This window comes from Nicotiana attenuata, unplaced genomic scaffold, assembly GCF_001879085.1.
Source record: "Nicotiana attenuata strain UT unplaced genomic scaffold, NIATTr2, whole genome shotgun sequence".
NCBI classification, from domain to species: Eukaryota; Viridiplantae; Streptophyta; class Magnoliopsida; order Solanales; family Solanaceae; genus Nicotiana; species Nicotiana attenuata.
In genome coordinates this window covers 116,080-128,208 of record NW_017673174.1, presented here as the reverse complement: position 1 = coordinate 128,208, position 12,129 = coordinate 116,080, and the positions used below count along the sequence as shown (strand labels likewise).

Below are 12,129 nucleotides of genomic sequence, written 5' to 3'. Positions count from 1 at the left end.
CTTGAAGAAAAGAAATATCAGCAAAGTATTGAGGAAAGGAGTGAAATCTTGAGAAGTGGCTTAGAAGATGCAAATTGCTTTAGAAGCAAGTCTTAACAGCCCGAAGGCAAATTTACAGTCACCAACCAGTGCTAAAAAGCTATCATGATTTTCATCTCAGGACACAGATACGTCTTCGATCATCTAATATGTCAGCTGGCTTAAATTGGACAAGATAATAAATACATGCAGTTTAAACCTCTAAAAATTGAGAAAGTTGGACTCTCTATTCTCCATGGGATCTAACTCATTAATTTAACTGCATTTACAGAAGTCGTAATCACATTTTGCAGTTCGTACAACAATATAAAGAACATAACAGATCATATTTTCTAAATGGCCTTCTACCTATCCCTCGGGTGTTAATTGTTAGGATCACCCTCCATTAATGACAGTACGGAATATTTATTGCATATTAATAAATGTCGAGAAATTTAGAAGCTACGGGATAATTGGGAGACCAAAAAGTTCGGCAAAATTTTTTCAAGTTCAAAAAGGAGTAAAATTTTGAAGAAATTCGACACAGTTTTGTAATTATAGGTTCAGCAGCACTTTTTGATTTAGAAGTAATAAACTTGTCAACACCTTTTCTCCATTTTTCGCAACACATGAAACCCAAGTATATACTTATACAATTTAAAGGATTCTTTTTAATATGGTAGTTCAATCTAATCATATTCATCCTCCTTCATCTCCACTGAGAATAGAATCATTCAAAACAATACAACATTTTCTTGCAGAATACACAGCATAGCCACAGATAACTTACAGTTAGGAACTGAAGAAAGAGCAATAGATAGCAATGATGTAGATTAGCTTGTCGTCAAGGACCTACCGATCCCAGCTGTGCACAATCAAGTGAAAAATAGCCCCTTCAGATATTAAGCCAGAAAATCATAAAAATTGCCTCTGAACTCTCGTAATTAGCTTTTCTGCTATACGGGACAGAAGTGAAATTCAAATCCAATCAAATTGTAATTGTCAATCTAGAAACCACGATTTTTCAGTGGAGCTGTTTATGAGTTGATCCATTCTTGAACTAAAGGCCTTTCTTTTCTGCTTCTTGCACTGTAAAGCTTCATCCTCTAATTTCTAAATAGCTGCACAACAAGCAAAAAAAAATATGAACAAGTTACTCGAATATTGATATACATATAACCACTCAAAAAATATGGAAAAAAGAAGTCATAAAGAGAAAAAAGATATTAACCACGTTTTAGATAAGGACGAAACATTTAATACCTGATATAAGCCAAATCAAAAACTGTTCCACTAGTGCTTCGGTAACTGGACATTGATTGCACAAAATTGATTAACTGGACCAACAATTCCTCAGCATGTTGGCTTTCAATGGGAATATCCCTCTTTAAACCCTGTCTGAAACCAATAGTGAAGTGGATGGTCTGATGCTCAGCACAATAGACAAAATTCAAGTATCACGAAAATTTTCTTCTCAATATACTGGATTAAAATCAATCTGCATATACATGCTTATCTGTCCCACTAATAAAAGTGATCAAGCCTCTCTGTAATAGTAAACTATCCAATTCCATGTGCGAAAAATTTGAATTTTCAGTCATGTAAGCAGCCTGACTCATGGGAAACTGGTTTAGTTCAACTCACCACTTATGCAACAAGGGATTTTCCACTTTGATTTCCTTATGTAGTTCTTTGTTCAACGAGTGTCCACAAATTGCCATCACATTATACCTAATTCCCTCAAAGTAAAATAAGAAAAAATCAGAAAGAGGTTCAACTTGGCTATCAAATTACAAAATAACAACAACAACAACAACAACAACCCACTATAATACCACAAGTGGGAAACTTTCCCTATCAAATTACAAAACAAATAACATTAAAGAATTTCGCGCTTAATAGGTAAAAGCTGAGAAGAAAAGTATTTGGGAGATGCATAGACTATTCCAACTGAAAAATAAAGGTGACTATCCTGAACTGGAATAGTTTTTCTCGTTATTATTAGTTGATAAAGAAGGCTGAAATGCTATTATAAAAGGCACTGGTTAAAAGAGAACCACAGTAGAAAAAATGTCAGGCTGATCAAAGAAAGTAATTCAATAAGTAAAAAAAAAGCATCTCTCCACTCCTAGTTCAAACTATATTCATATCAGCAACAAGTAAAACAGTTCCAAATTTTAGTGCTCTTGAAGAAGTCAGCTAATGTAATAGTTAAATGACTCAAAATGTGCAATAAGAGATAAAAGGAGATAGACTAATTTTCTAATGAAGGGAAAACACGTAAAACAGGACATGAAGACATGAACAATAATAGGAAAAAGTGTTAAGGATTGTTTCATACCCAACTGCAACCAGGTATCTTCTTAAGACCCTTCTCACTCATTTTCTGACGCAACAACGCAACATCTAACCACCGATTTGCCGCAGCATAGATGTCTGACAAAAGTACGTAATTACCAGTATTTTGAGGCTCAAGTTCAAAAAGTCTATGGGATACCTTCTTCCCTACCTCAATGTCACAGTGTAGCTTACAAGCCCCAAGAAGTGCACCCCAGGCACCAGCATGAGGTTCAATGGGCATTGACCTTATAAGTTCATACGCATCTTTAAGTTTTCCTGATCTTCCAAGAAGGTCTACTACGCATGCATAATGATCCGGAGAAGGCTTAACAGGATATTTGTTTATCATTAGATTAAATATGCGGCAACCCTCCTTAACAAGTTCTGCACGACTACAAGCAGTCAGAATTACCTTAAGGGAAACATCATCAGGCACGAGCCCCTCGTTCAACATCCTATCAAAGAAAACCACAGCCTGGGAACCGCAACCATGAATAGACAGGCCTTGTATCATTGAACAGTATGATACTAGATCACGCTTAGGCATCCCCTCAAACAGCATTGTCGCCCTTTCCATATTCCCACATTTAGCATTCATATCCACAAGGGTTGCAGCTATATGCACTTGATTAAGATCAAATGAATTCTGGCTCATATAATGTTCTACCCAATTTGCCAGGTCCAGGCGACCTAACTGGGAACACGCACACATCAAACTTACCATTATAAACTCATCTGGCCTAACATTCATTGACAACATTTCATGGAAAATTTTGAGAGCTTCATTGGGCTGCCCGTTCTGAGCGTACCCAGATATCAAAGCAGACCAGGATATTATATCTCTGTCAAAAGACTGATCGAACAGGAACCTCGCTGATGCCATGTCACCAGCCTTAGCATAACCATCAATCATAGTAGTAAAAGATACCACATCTTTGCCAGGCATACTATCAAACAATTTCCTGGCACTAAGCAAATCACCAAACTTCACGAATGCACTAATCATTGCATTCCACGAGGCTATATTTTTATGGGGCATTTCATCAAATAATTTCTTCGCTTGCGATAAATCACCAAAATATATATAGCCAACGACCATAGCAGTCCATGTAACCTCATTCCTTAGAGGCATTTCATCAAAGATTCTACGTGCATACTCAATCTGATTGCACTTCCCATAAAGATCAATCAAGCTGGACCCTACAAACACGTCACCATCAGTTCCATATCTAACTATCAACCCATGAACGGCCTGACCTTCCCTCAAAGCCAAGGCACTAGAACAAGATTTGACCAGCGATGGAAAAGTATACTTATCAGGTATCACATTCATACTTCTTTTCATTTGTTTCAAGATAAGGAAGCAATCAGCAAAGGACGAATGTTTGCTATACCCTTTAATCAATGTATTCCAGACATAAACGTTGGGCTGAATGACACTCTCAAATACACTTGTCGCATAAGAGATATCGGAGGAAAAAGTGTTACAGAGCGATATAAACTGGTTGATGATAAAATGGTCTTGCTCGTAGCCTTTTTGGATTATGTGGGTGTGGACTTGCTGAAGGTTTTTGACGGTTCTGCACGCTCTCAACAGATTCAGAAGCGGTATGGACAGTGAAAATGATGGTTCAGCAGAAGTTGTTAAGCATTTGCTAATCAAAGACATAGCCTCAGAACTAGCAGGTGATAGTGCCTCCACATTGCTTCTTTTTCGTTGGAGATGAGGGCAGACTCCTCTAAGAGTGCAGAGCTTACTTGGTTTTTGTTTCCACTCCAATTATTCTACGGCATGGACTGAGTAGTCTGTTATGTGTCCCACGATATAATATTCTTGATGCATTCTCATAAAACAAAAGAAGGAATCCTTTGTTGCCAGTAAATAGATGAAATTTCACCTGTTCAAAAAACAGAAAGCATATCACAGCTGTGTGACTGAGAATAAAAGGTGAGACACACACGTGTATATGGAGATGACTAAAGTACTGGAAAACAAAGTATAGTGCGGCAAAGCCCTCAAACTTCCACAACTTCGGAACCTAAGAGGTGTCGAAAACTAACCCTTTAAATCGGAGCTGCAATATCTTCACTAAAGTTTACTTGTATATATCTTTTATCTATTTGGTGTAAATAGATATGTCATAGAAAATGTAAGGAAAATTAATTCATCTTGTAAGTATGTTTGTCCTAGCACTCTCTTCGTGCTAGAGTTTTATGAATGTACAATTACCTTTTGCTCAAAAAAAAAGGCAACCTTTCAATCATAAAACATAGGTACCCGCCCCGTGTAGTTCTTGTTAACAGCACTTTCATAGGCTCTCTTATCTCCTGAAATCATAAAATATAGGTACCCGCCCCATTAAGGTTCTTGTTAACAGCACTTTCATAAGCTCTCTTGACAAATTCATATTATTTAGGCTGGATTTAGCCTGAAGGTGTACATTTGGATTTTTAGGAGTTGGACCATATGTCACAAAAAATTAAGTTTCACAATCTAACAAAACCATACCCAAAAAGAAAAAGAGTGGAAGGTTGGACAAGAATGGTGTTGTGTCTTTTATTTCTCTTTTACGCACCAAGCAACTATGGAAAAAAGAATTTTAGCGAAGATTTAGAATTTAACCGACTTATTGATCTTATGAATGTAAATTAGGTAGAAAATAAACCAAGAAACAAACATCAAACAGACTTCAGCTAGCAGCAAAGAGTGAGTCCAATGGCTGCTTTGGCCAAAGATGGGGAGGAGGGGAGAGTCGAGGCTCCTCTTTTCAGGGCAGACAGGACAGAGATCCCAAACTTACGAGTTAACACTACTACAGCTATCAATTTGTCACATAATCTACTCAAACTTCTCCGAATTCAGATTTATAAAATTTTCATCCATACTAACACTTCATGTTTCACTTGCTGACACAAACTGCACATTAGTCGAGCGAAACTGTAATCTGTTTGCTGAAATTTCCTGTTCTCTGACCCTCATAATGACCCTTTCCATAAGCTATATAGCACTGACACTACAACATTTTAGGCCTAAGGCCACACTAATATAGACAACGCTTAAAGAGTGTTGCCAAAGCCATGTATGGGCACGTTTTTCATGGGGTGGTCTTTGTGGAAAGCTTTTGGCCACGGAATTTAGGAAACACTTAAAAAGTGTGCCTCTTATATTTAAAGACTACACAATTTAAGCGTTGTCAAATCATAAAACTTTTGGCAACACTTATTCACTCATACTACAACGCTTTTGAAGCGTTTCTATTTTTTTAATGCTGAGACTATACTTTGCAAGTGTGCTCTTAAATTTTTCAATAAAATTTTAAAATTTTCACCAAAACTTTCCCCCTATTATGAAAAGTGTACCCGGGGAAATCAATTTCAAATTGCCTTTCTCCATTCATCCTCCGCTAAATGTCCATCAATTAGGTTACAAAAGAAAAAGAATACTCCATCAATTAGGCAATAGGCTAGCCTATGAAAAGTTTTTCATATTTCATCTCCTTTCATTTTTCATTAGTGTTTCTAATTTCTTCAATTCCTTGTTTTAGTTTCGTGGAAACCTTTGGTAATTTATAGATCCCAAAACTCGTACACACAGCAGCAGACTTCTACGGTATGGAAAGATTGAGCCGCCGAAGGAGCTGATGGAAAGAATGGGTATCGCGGAGAAATATGTCAAAGCAAGTCCCTCTACTATACTGAAATAGATCTTTGTATGTGCTTGTATCTCTTTACCACTATACTAAATTTCATCCCTTTTTGGTGTTTTCCTTTCAGTAGTTAATAAGCATTTGGGTAGTACATCAGATTATCATATCTCCAAGGGCACAATTGATAACCATCACTGTCGAATAACCCTAACTCTGACAATTATTCTGCTTAAATAATTTTTACTTCATTTATTGTGGCAAAAATGAAAGGAGAAAGTCAAAATGATGAAAGCTCCAACAGGTGATTACATTTACAGGGATGACTTGAGCGTGACCCGGCTAGCTACTTTCACAACCTTCGTGATTAAACTAAGTGATTTGTATAAAGGTCTATTAGCTTAGTTCTTGGTAGTTTTCCTTTTCTTGTCACAATGAGCTCTTGCTAGGCCATCATCTGGTATGCTACATAACGTGGTTTTTAAATTCACCAAGTTTAGACCTTATTCATGTTTTGTTCTTTTGATATCGATTCTCGCATACATTTTAATTTAATATTTAGCCAAAAAATGTTTTTAAGTATATTTCCAAAGCTATAACATTACTCTAACTATTTAGAGAAATTAATATGAAGCTCAGTTGCACAATAAGTGAATCCAATTCTTGCTAGCCGTGGATTTGACTAATTTCAATATTCTTTAAGTTAATTATTTTAGTTGAAATATCTCCTTTTTACAATTATGTTATTAGAATATCCTTTTATAGCCTAAGGCTGAATCCAAATATAACTCTTGCACCTTTAATATTAGTGTAGTCAAAACAGTTAGAAGTTTAATTTAGTCTCTTTTTCAGTAGAGTTTTGCGATGTTGTTGCTAAATAAGATTTTCTCTGAATGGTGAATAGATGAACAAAAGGATTATTGCTGAAGGATTATCTTTCATTCAAGTGAAATATTATTCATTTAGTGAAAATATAATTGACAACATTTACGAATATACTTTTCGTGTTCCCTTCCAATGTATAAACTATATATATTAGTTAAGGATTGTCTTTTTTGTTCTTATATGAATATACTATCAACTGTAGTGAGTGATGATAGATATCATGAATGTTGATTGTTCTTATTATTCATATATGTGGATGCCCCTTTTTTCACCAGGCATATATATATATATATATATATTGATTGTTCTTATTATTCACATATGTGGAGGCGCCTCTTTCCACAAACATATAGGTACTGATTGTTCTCTAAGTGTTGCTTCTTAAATTACCTTGTACCTGTTATATCTTGAGATTGCATATGAATACGATATATCTGCCGTTTTAAGTTTCTAGAAGCTAATGTTTTTCCTTTCTTTAGTCTTGTTCAGTTTATTATTTGATTTCTTCGTTAGTATTATTTTCATTCATTATCTCTTAATTGCTTAATTAATGTTATTACTGCCCAAATGATCATAAACTTTGTTTTTCATTAACTCTTTGCTTAATTAATGTTATTATTGCCCAAATGATCATAATTTTTTTTCTGAAAATTCATATTTGCTACACTTGTTGTTATGAAACGAACTCTTGCTTAGATTCAGTTATTTTCTGTGAAGGAAGAAATGCAAGACATGAAGGAAGAAGTGCAGGAACTGGAACAATTGTGGCATCTTGTTAATGTATTAGTGCAACCAACCTTGGACTGAACATTTAGGATATAGCAAGGTGTGTCGAATCTATCCTACCTTCTCCGGTTGATTCAAGTAGTGCACGTGCTATGAGAAGCCACAATCTTCAACATTTCTCTGGTCAACTTCTGTTCTGATTTGTGAAAAGGTAAATTTTGATTGTTTTGAAGTTATTCTCTGAGTATCTAGGGAGCAAACATGTTAAGGTAGCATATAGTTGTATTACTATATATTTGGGTTTGAAACTATGAATATTTGCACAATGGTGGATTAGTGTTAACTTTACAAGCATATATTCTTCATTTGACCGGTATGTTTAGGCTTTAGCGAGGCTCGAGTAGCAGAAAGAGTACTTGAATAAAGGGTTGTATCAACTCCGTGAAAATCTGAATAATCGGGAAAACGATCCATTCCCCTTTCTAAGAGGACTAGGATCTTAAGTTGTTTTGCCTTTTCCCCTCCCTTGTTCATACATTATTATCCAGGGGGCACCTATACAAAAAGCTTAGTATGCAAAATTTTCAGAAACTCCTATATGATTTTTAAGTGGAAAAGATTAAACACAAGCAAAATCCGCAGTAAGATCTCAAGGGAATGTGACTAATAGAACATTTGGGAATATAATCGTTCCTATCTTTTCTTTCCAACCCTCATTTCATTTGATCGGATGCTTGATCATCCAATGTGCTACCTTTCGTTTTTGTTTTAACTTTTTTCTTTTCTTGAAGAAGTCTTTTTCTTGTGATTAGGCGCCAAAGAATTTTAACACTATCTGAACAAGGAAGATAGGTTAGTGTTTCAAGCACCCAAGGTGTTAACAAGCAACTTTATACCATATTGCATTAAAGCTCTTTTCTAACAGGATTAATCATCTGAATTTCCAGATGGGAGCCATATTGTTGATTCAGCGTAGTATACTAAATATTAACCATATTACAGATTGCAATATGATATTACATACTTATATTCTCTTTAATTGTTAATTTTATTTTGATTGTGTAGGAAAATGCGGGTGATGCAAACTGAAATGGTGACCACAATTATGAAGTGAATTATCAAGGCTTTTTGAACAATTGTGATGTTTATTATTCATGCCTTCATGATACTATATGAACACATTCTTTTTTTGTAGAGTTCATTACTAATGCACATCTTGAAGCATTGTGTTATTAGAACGCATACTATATATGATATGTCTTTTTCGAAGTCTGTTGTAAGTTTAGCTAATATGTTATTTATGAGCTACTGTAATGCTTTAGATCATTAACATAGGATAATAATGTATATTCTTGAAATAAATTTGATTATAGCATCAACCACAAAATAATGGCTTGTACAAATTATTTTAAAAAATGTTTATAACTTAGAGCACGCTTCAAAAGTGTGCCATATGGACTGTCGAGTCTGTGGCCTATTGATTGTAAAATGGCAGATAAGCTACGCTTCACAAGTGTTGCTCTAACAGCCACGCTTCAAAAGTGTGGCTTATAAGGTAACAGAGGCCACACTTTAAAAGTGTAGTTTTAGGCTTGAAAAACGTTGCCATATGAGGTAATACAAAACGTGGCCTTTGTACTTGATAGGCCACACTTTTGAAGCGTAGCATCTAAAACAACACTTGAAAAGTGTGGCCTTAGGGAAAAGGTTACGCTCATTTAGGCCACCCCTAGAAAAGCGTTGCCTAATGTTGAAAAGTGTGGCCTTTGATCAAATGCCACACTTTTGATAGTTCAGGCCACACTTTTTGAAAGTGGCAAAAGGCTTAAAATGGTGTAGTGTGAACATCAATATCTATACAATACCTAGTCAGAGACATGAGTAGGAGGAGGATACAGTGCATTTTCGTTTAATAACGGTGTTGTCCGGGTTAACTTACATGCACTTTGACTATTCCATTGGGTACCTACTATCTCCATCAACATAGGTACCGAATAACTCTGTCCACCAAGACTGAGCCAGATAAGAAAAAATTGCCTCGTATTTCATTTTTCTTTTTTGTTTGGACAAGGTAAATGACCTAGTATTTTTCCTCTGCTGGGACTTGAGAGCTCATGATTCTCTACTCACTTTATTGACCATTAGGCCACACCCTTACATTACATTATCAACGATAATGCATACATATATGTGCCTAGGCTAACTACACCATTAAAACACATATGAACTATAAAAAGACAAGTAATATGGAACACATTTTACCAAACTAATTTGCATTTAGCTATACCAATACTTCATATCATGCAGAGGTTCATCTTTTACTCTTATAGACAATTTTCACTTCCACTTAGAAGTTAGAACCCCCCACCCCACCCCACCCACCACCCACCACCCACCACCCACCCCCACCCCGTTTTGTTTTATTTTTTTCACATATCACCATAAAGGGTTTTCAAAGGAAAGAAATTTAGAGACCAAATGCATTAAAAAGAAGAATAATTAAAATCAGAAAGCAAATATAAAGAATTAGAAAGTAGTGAAAAATAGGAAAAGAGCAAAATAGTAGCAACACAAAATACAGATAAATACCAGACAATGAGCGACGCGCCGACGTGATTCTCCGACCGACCAGCGGGGAGACAATAGATGCCGCTGCTCTGCTTGCTTTCAATCCTCTTTTAGTTCAAAGCCTAGCTTGGCTCCCTCTGGTTTCGTAAAAATTCTCCTGAAGTTTTGAGATTACCCACCTAAGTTCTTATAATTATTTTTCGACCCAAAAAGTTCACATTTTAACTTTCGTTTTAGCTCTTTTATGCCCATTAAAAATAATAATAAGTATAAGATAAATTTACTTCTTTAGTATTAAGTGATAGTTTGAAACAATAAACAAATTCTGTCTTGAATTCTTACAACCATAATTATTTTGGAAAAAATTTCTTGAGCTAAAGTGACTACTAATTTGGGACAGAGGGAGTAATATGCAAAGTGAAATGAGTTAATTTCATAAATGATTAATTATTTTGTATTTTATTGTACCAAATTTACTGAATTATTTTATATAAAGAAAAATTAGCCAATTTCATTAAAGTATTATAAAATGACTAAATTGTTTTTTAACAAAAAAGTCACTCAATTTTACTTGAGTTGAGTATCATAAGAATGAATGAAGTGAAGTGTGGCCAATAAAAAAATGGTATTTTTCTGATTGGATTGTGACGACCCAAAGGGTCATCACCGGATTTCTCTCTTTTTCCGTGCTTCCGAGGCCTTGAAAACCTCACTTTTAGTTGTCTCGATTTGCGTGCGCAGTCCGGGCGCGTAGCCGGAAAGATTATATGTTAAATTCTGTGAAAATTTTCAAAATGTGGCTTTAAAATGATTAAAGTTGACTTCGGTCAACATTTTTGGTAAACGGACCCGGACCCGTGATTTGACGGTCCCGGAGGGTCCATAGAAAAATATGGGACTTGGGCATATGCCCGAAATCGAATTCCGAGGTCTAGAGCCCGGGAAAAGAATTTTTCTGTTTAATTATTTTTCTTAAATTATTAAGGAAAATAAAAATGAAAATTGATTAAAAGACTATGGTATCGGGCTCGTATTTTGGTTCCTACGCCCGGTACAGGTCTTAAATATGTGTTATGCGCTTTCTGTGAAGTTTGGTTGGAATCGGACGTCATTTGATGTATTTCGGACCTAATTATCTAAAGTTGGAAATTTATGAAGTTAGAAATGAAAATGATGATTTTGAGGCTTGATTCATTGATTTTGATGTTGTTTTGGCGATTTGATCGCTCGAGTAAGTTCGTAGGATGTTATTGAGTTAGTGTGTGTGATCGGTTAGGAGCCCCGAGGGCTCGGGAGTGAATCGGAGGTGGTTCGGGGTGTTTTTACACTTGGAATGGTAGCAGATTTTTCTGCAATTTTTGCCCAGATAATTTGTTCTTCGCGAACGCGGCCTCAGGCTCGCGTTCGCAGTGCCCTGTCAACTTCCTCTTCCGCGTTCGCGGCCCTCTTTCCCGCGTTCGCGTAGCCCCTTCAAAACCCTTCAACGCGTTCGCATCTGCCTACTCGCGTTCGCGTAGGCCATTTGCCCAGGGCCCCAGCTTTCCTTCTTCGCGTTCGCGTGCTCTCAATCGCGAACGCGATTCCCCCAGTTCTTCTTCATCGCGAACGCGTCCTTGATGTCGCGATCGCGAAGGGTAAATCCCTTCAGTGATTTTTTTTAAAGTTCAAAACAGTAGCAGCACGGGATTTTCCTCATTTTTCCACACGAACTCTTCTCCCTAACACCCCATAGACGATTTTGAAGAGTCTTTTCCTCCATAGCTTCTTAGGTAAGTGTTCTTAACTTCATTCTCTCTTAATTTCTTCATCTAATCACTAATTTCCTAGCCCTAAATTATGAATTCAAAGTAGAAATTAAGGGTTTTGGGTAGAGTTAGGGTTTTGGGAATTTTGGGTGATTCAACCTCAATTTGGGGTCGAATCTTAAAACAAATTATATATTTGAACT

The 12,129-nt window shown here is 36.1% G+C and overlaps 1 protein-coding gene across 2 annotated transcripts; it reads right to left on the bottom strand.

Moving 5' to 3' along the window:
• Positions 1 to 648: 648 nt before the first annotated feature.
• Positions 649 to 10,334, bottom strand: LOC109215633 (putative pentatricopeptide repeat-containing protein At5g37570). Of its 2 annotated transcripts, XM_019379737.1 has the most exons (5): positions 10,203 to 10,334; positions 2,360 to 4,256; positions 1,663 to 1,749; positions 1,282 to 1,416; positions 649 to 1,139 (listed from the first exon to the last, which is right to left on the bottom strand). In XM_019379737.1, exons 2-3 carry the CDS (start codon positions 4,025 to 4,027, stop codon positions 1,744 to 1,746), a joined length of 1,674 nt encoding a protein of 557 aa, XP_019235282.1. In that variant the 5' UTR covers positions 4,028 to 4,256; positions 10,203 to 10,334; the 3' UTR covers positions 649 to 1,139; positions 1,282 to 1,416; positions 1,663 to 1,743. The 2 variants fall into 2 exon arrangements, with proteins under 2 accessions (XP_019235282.1, XP_019235281.1); XM_019379736.1 differs by having other exon boundaries at positions 1,282 to 1,749.
• Positions 10,335 to 12,129: the final 1,795 nt, after the last annotated feature.

Bases quoted from the DNA above. Each gene is read 5' to 3' on its own strand.
- LOC109215633 (XM_019379736.1), bottom strand. From the start codon at position 4,027: ATGTCTTTGATTAGCAAATGCTTAACAACTTCTGCTGAACCATCATTT.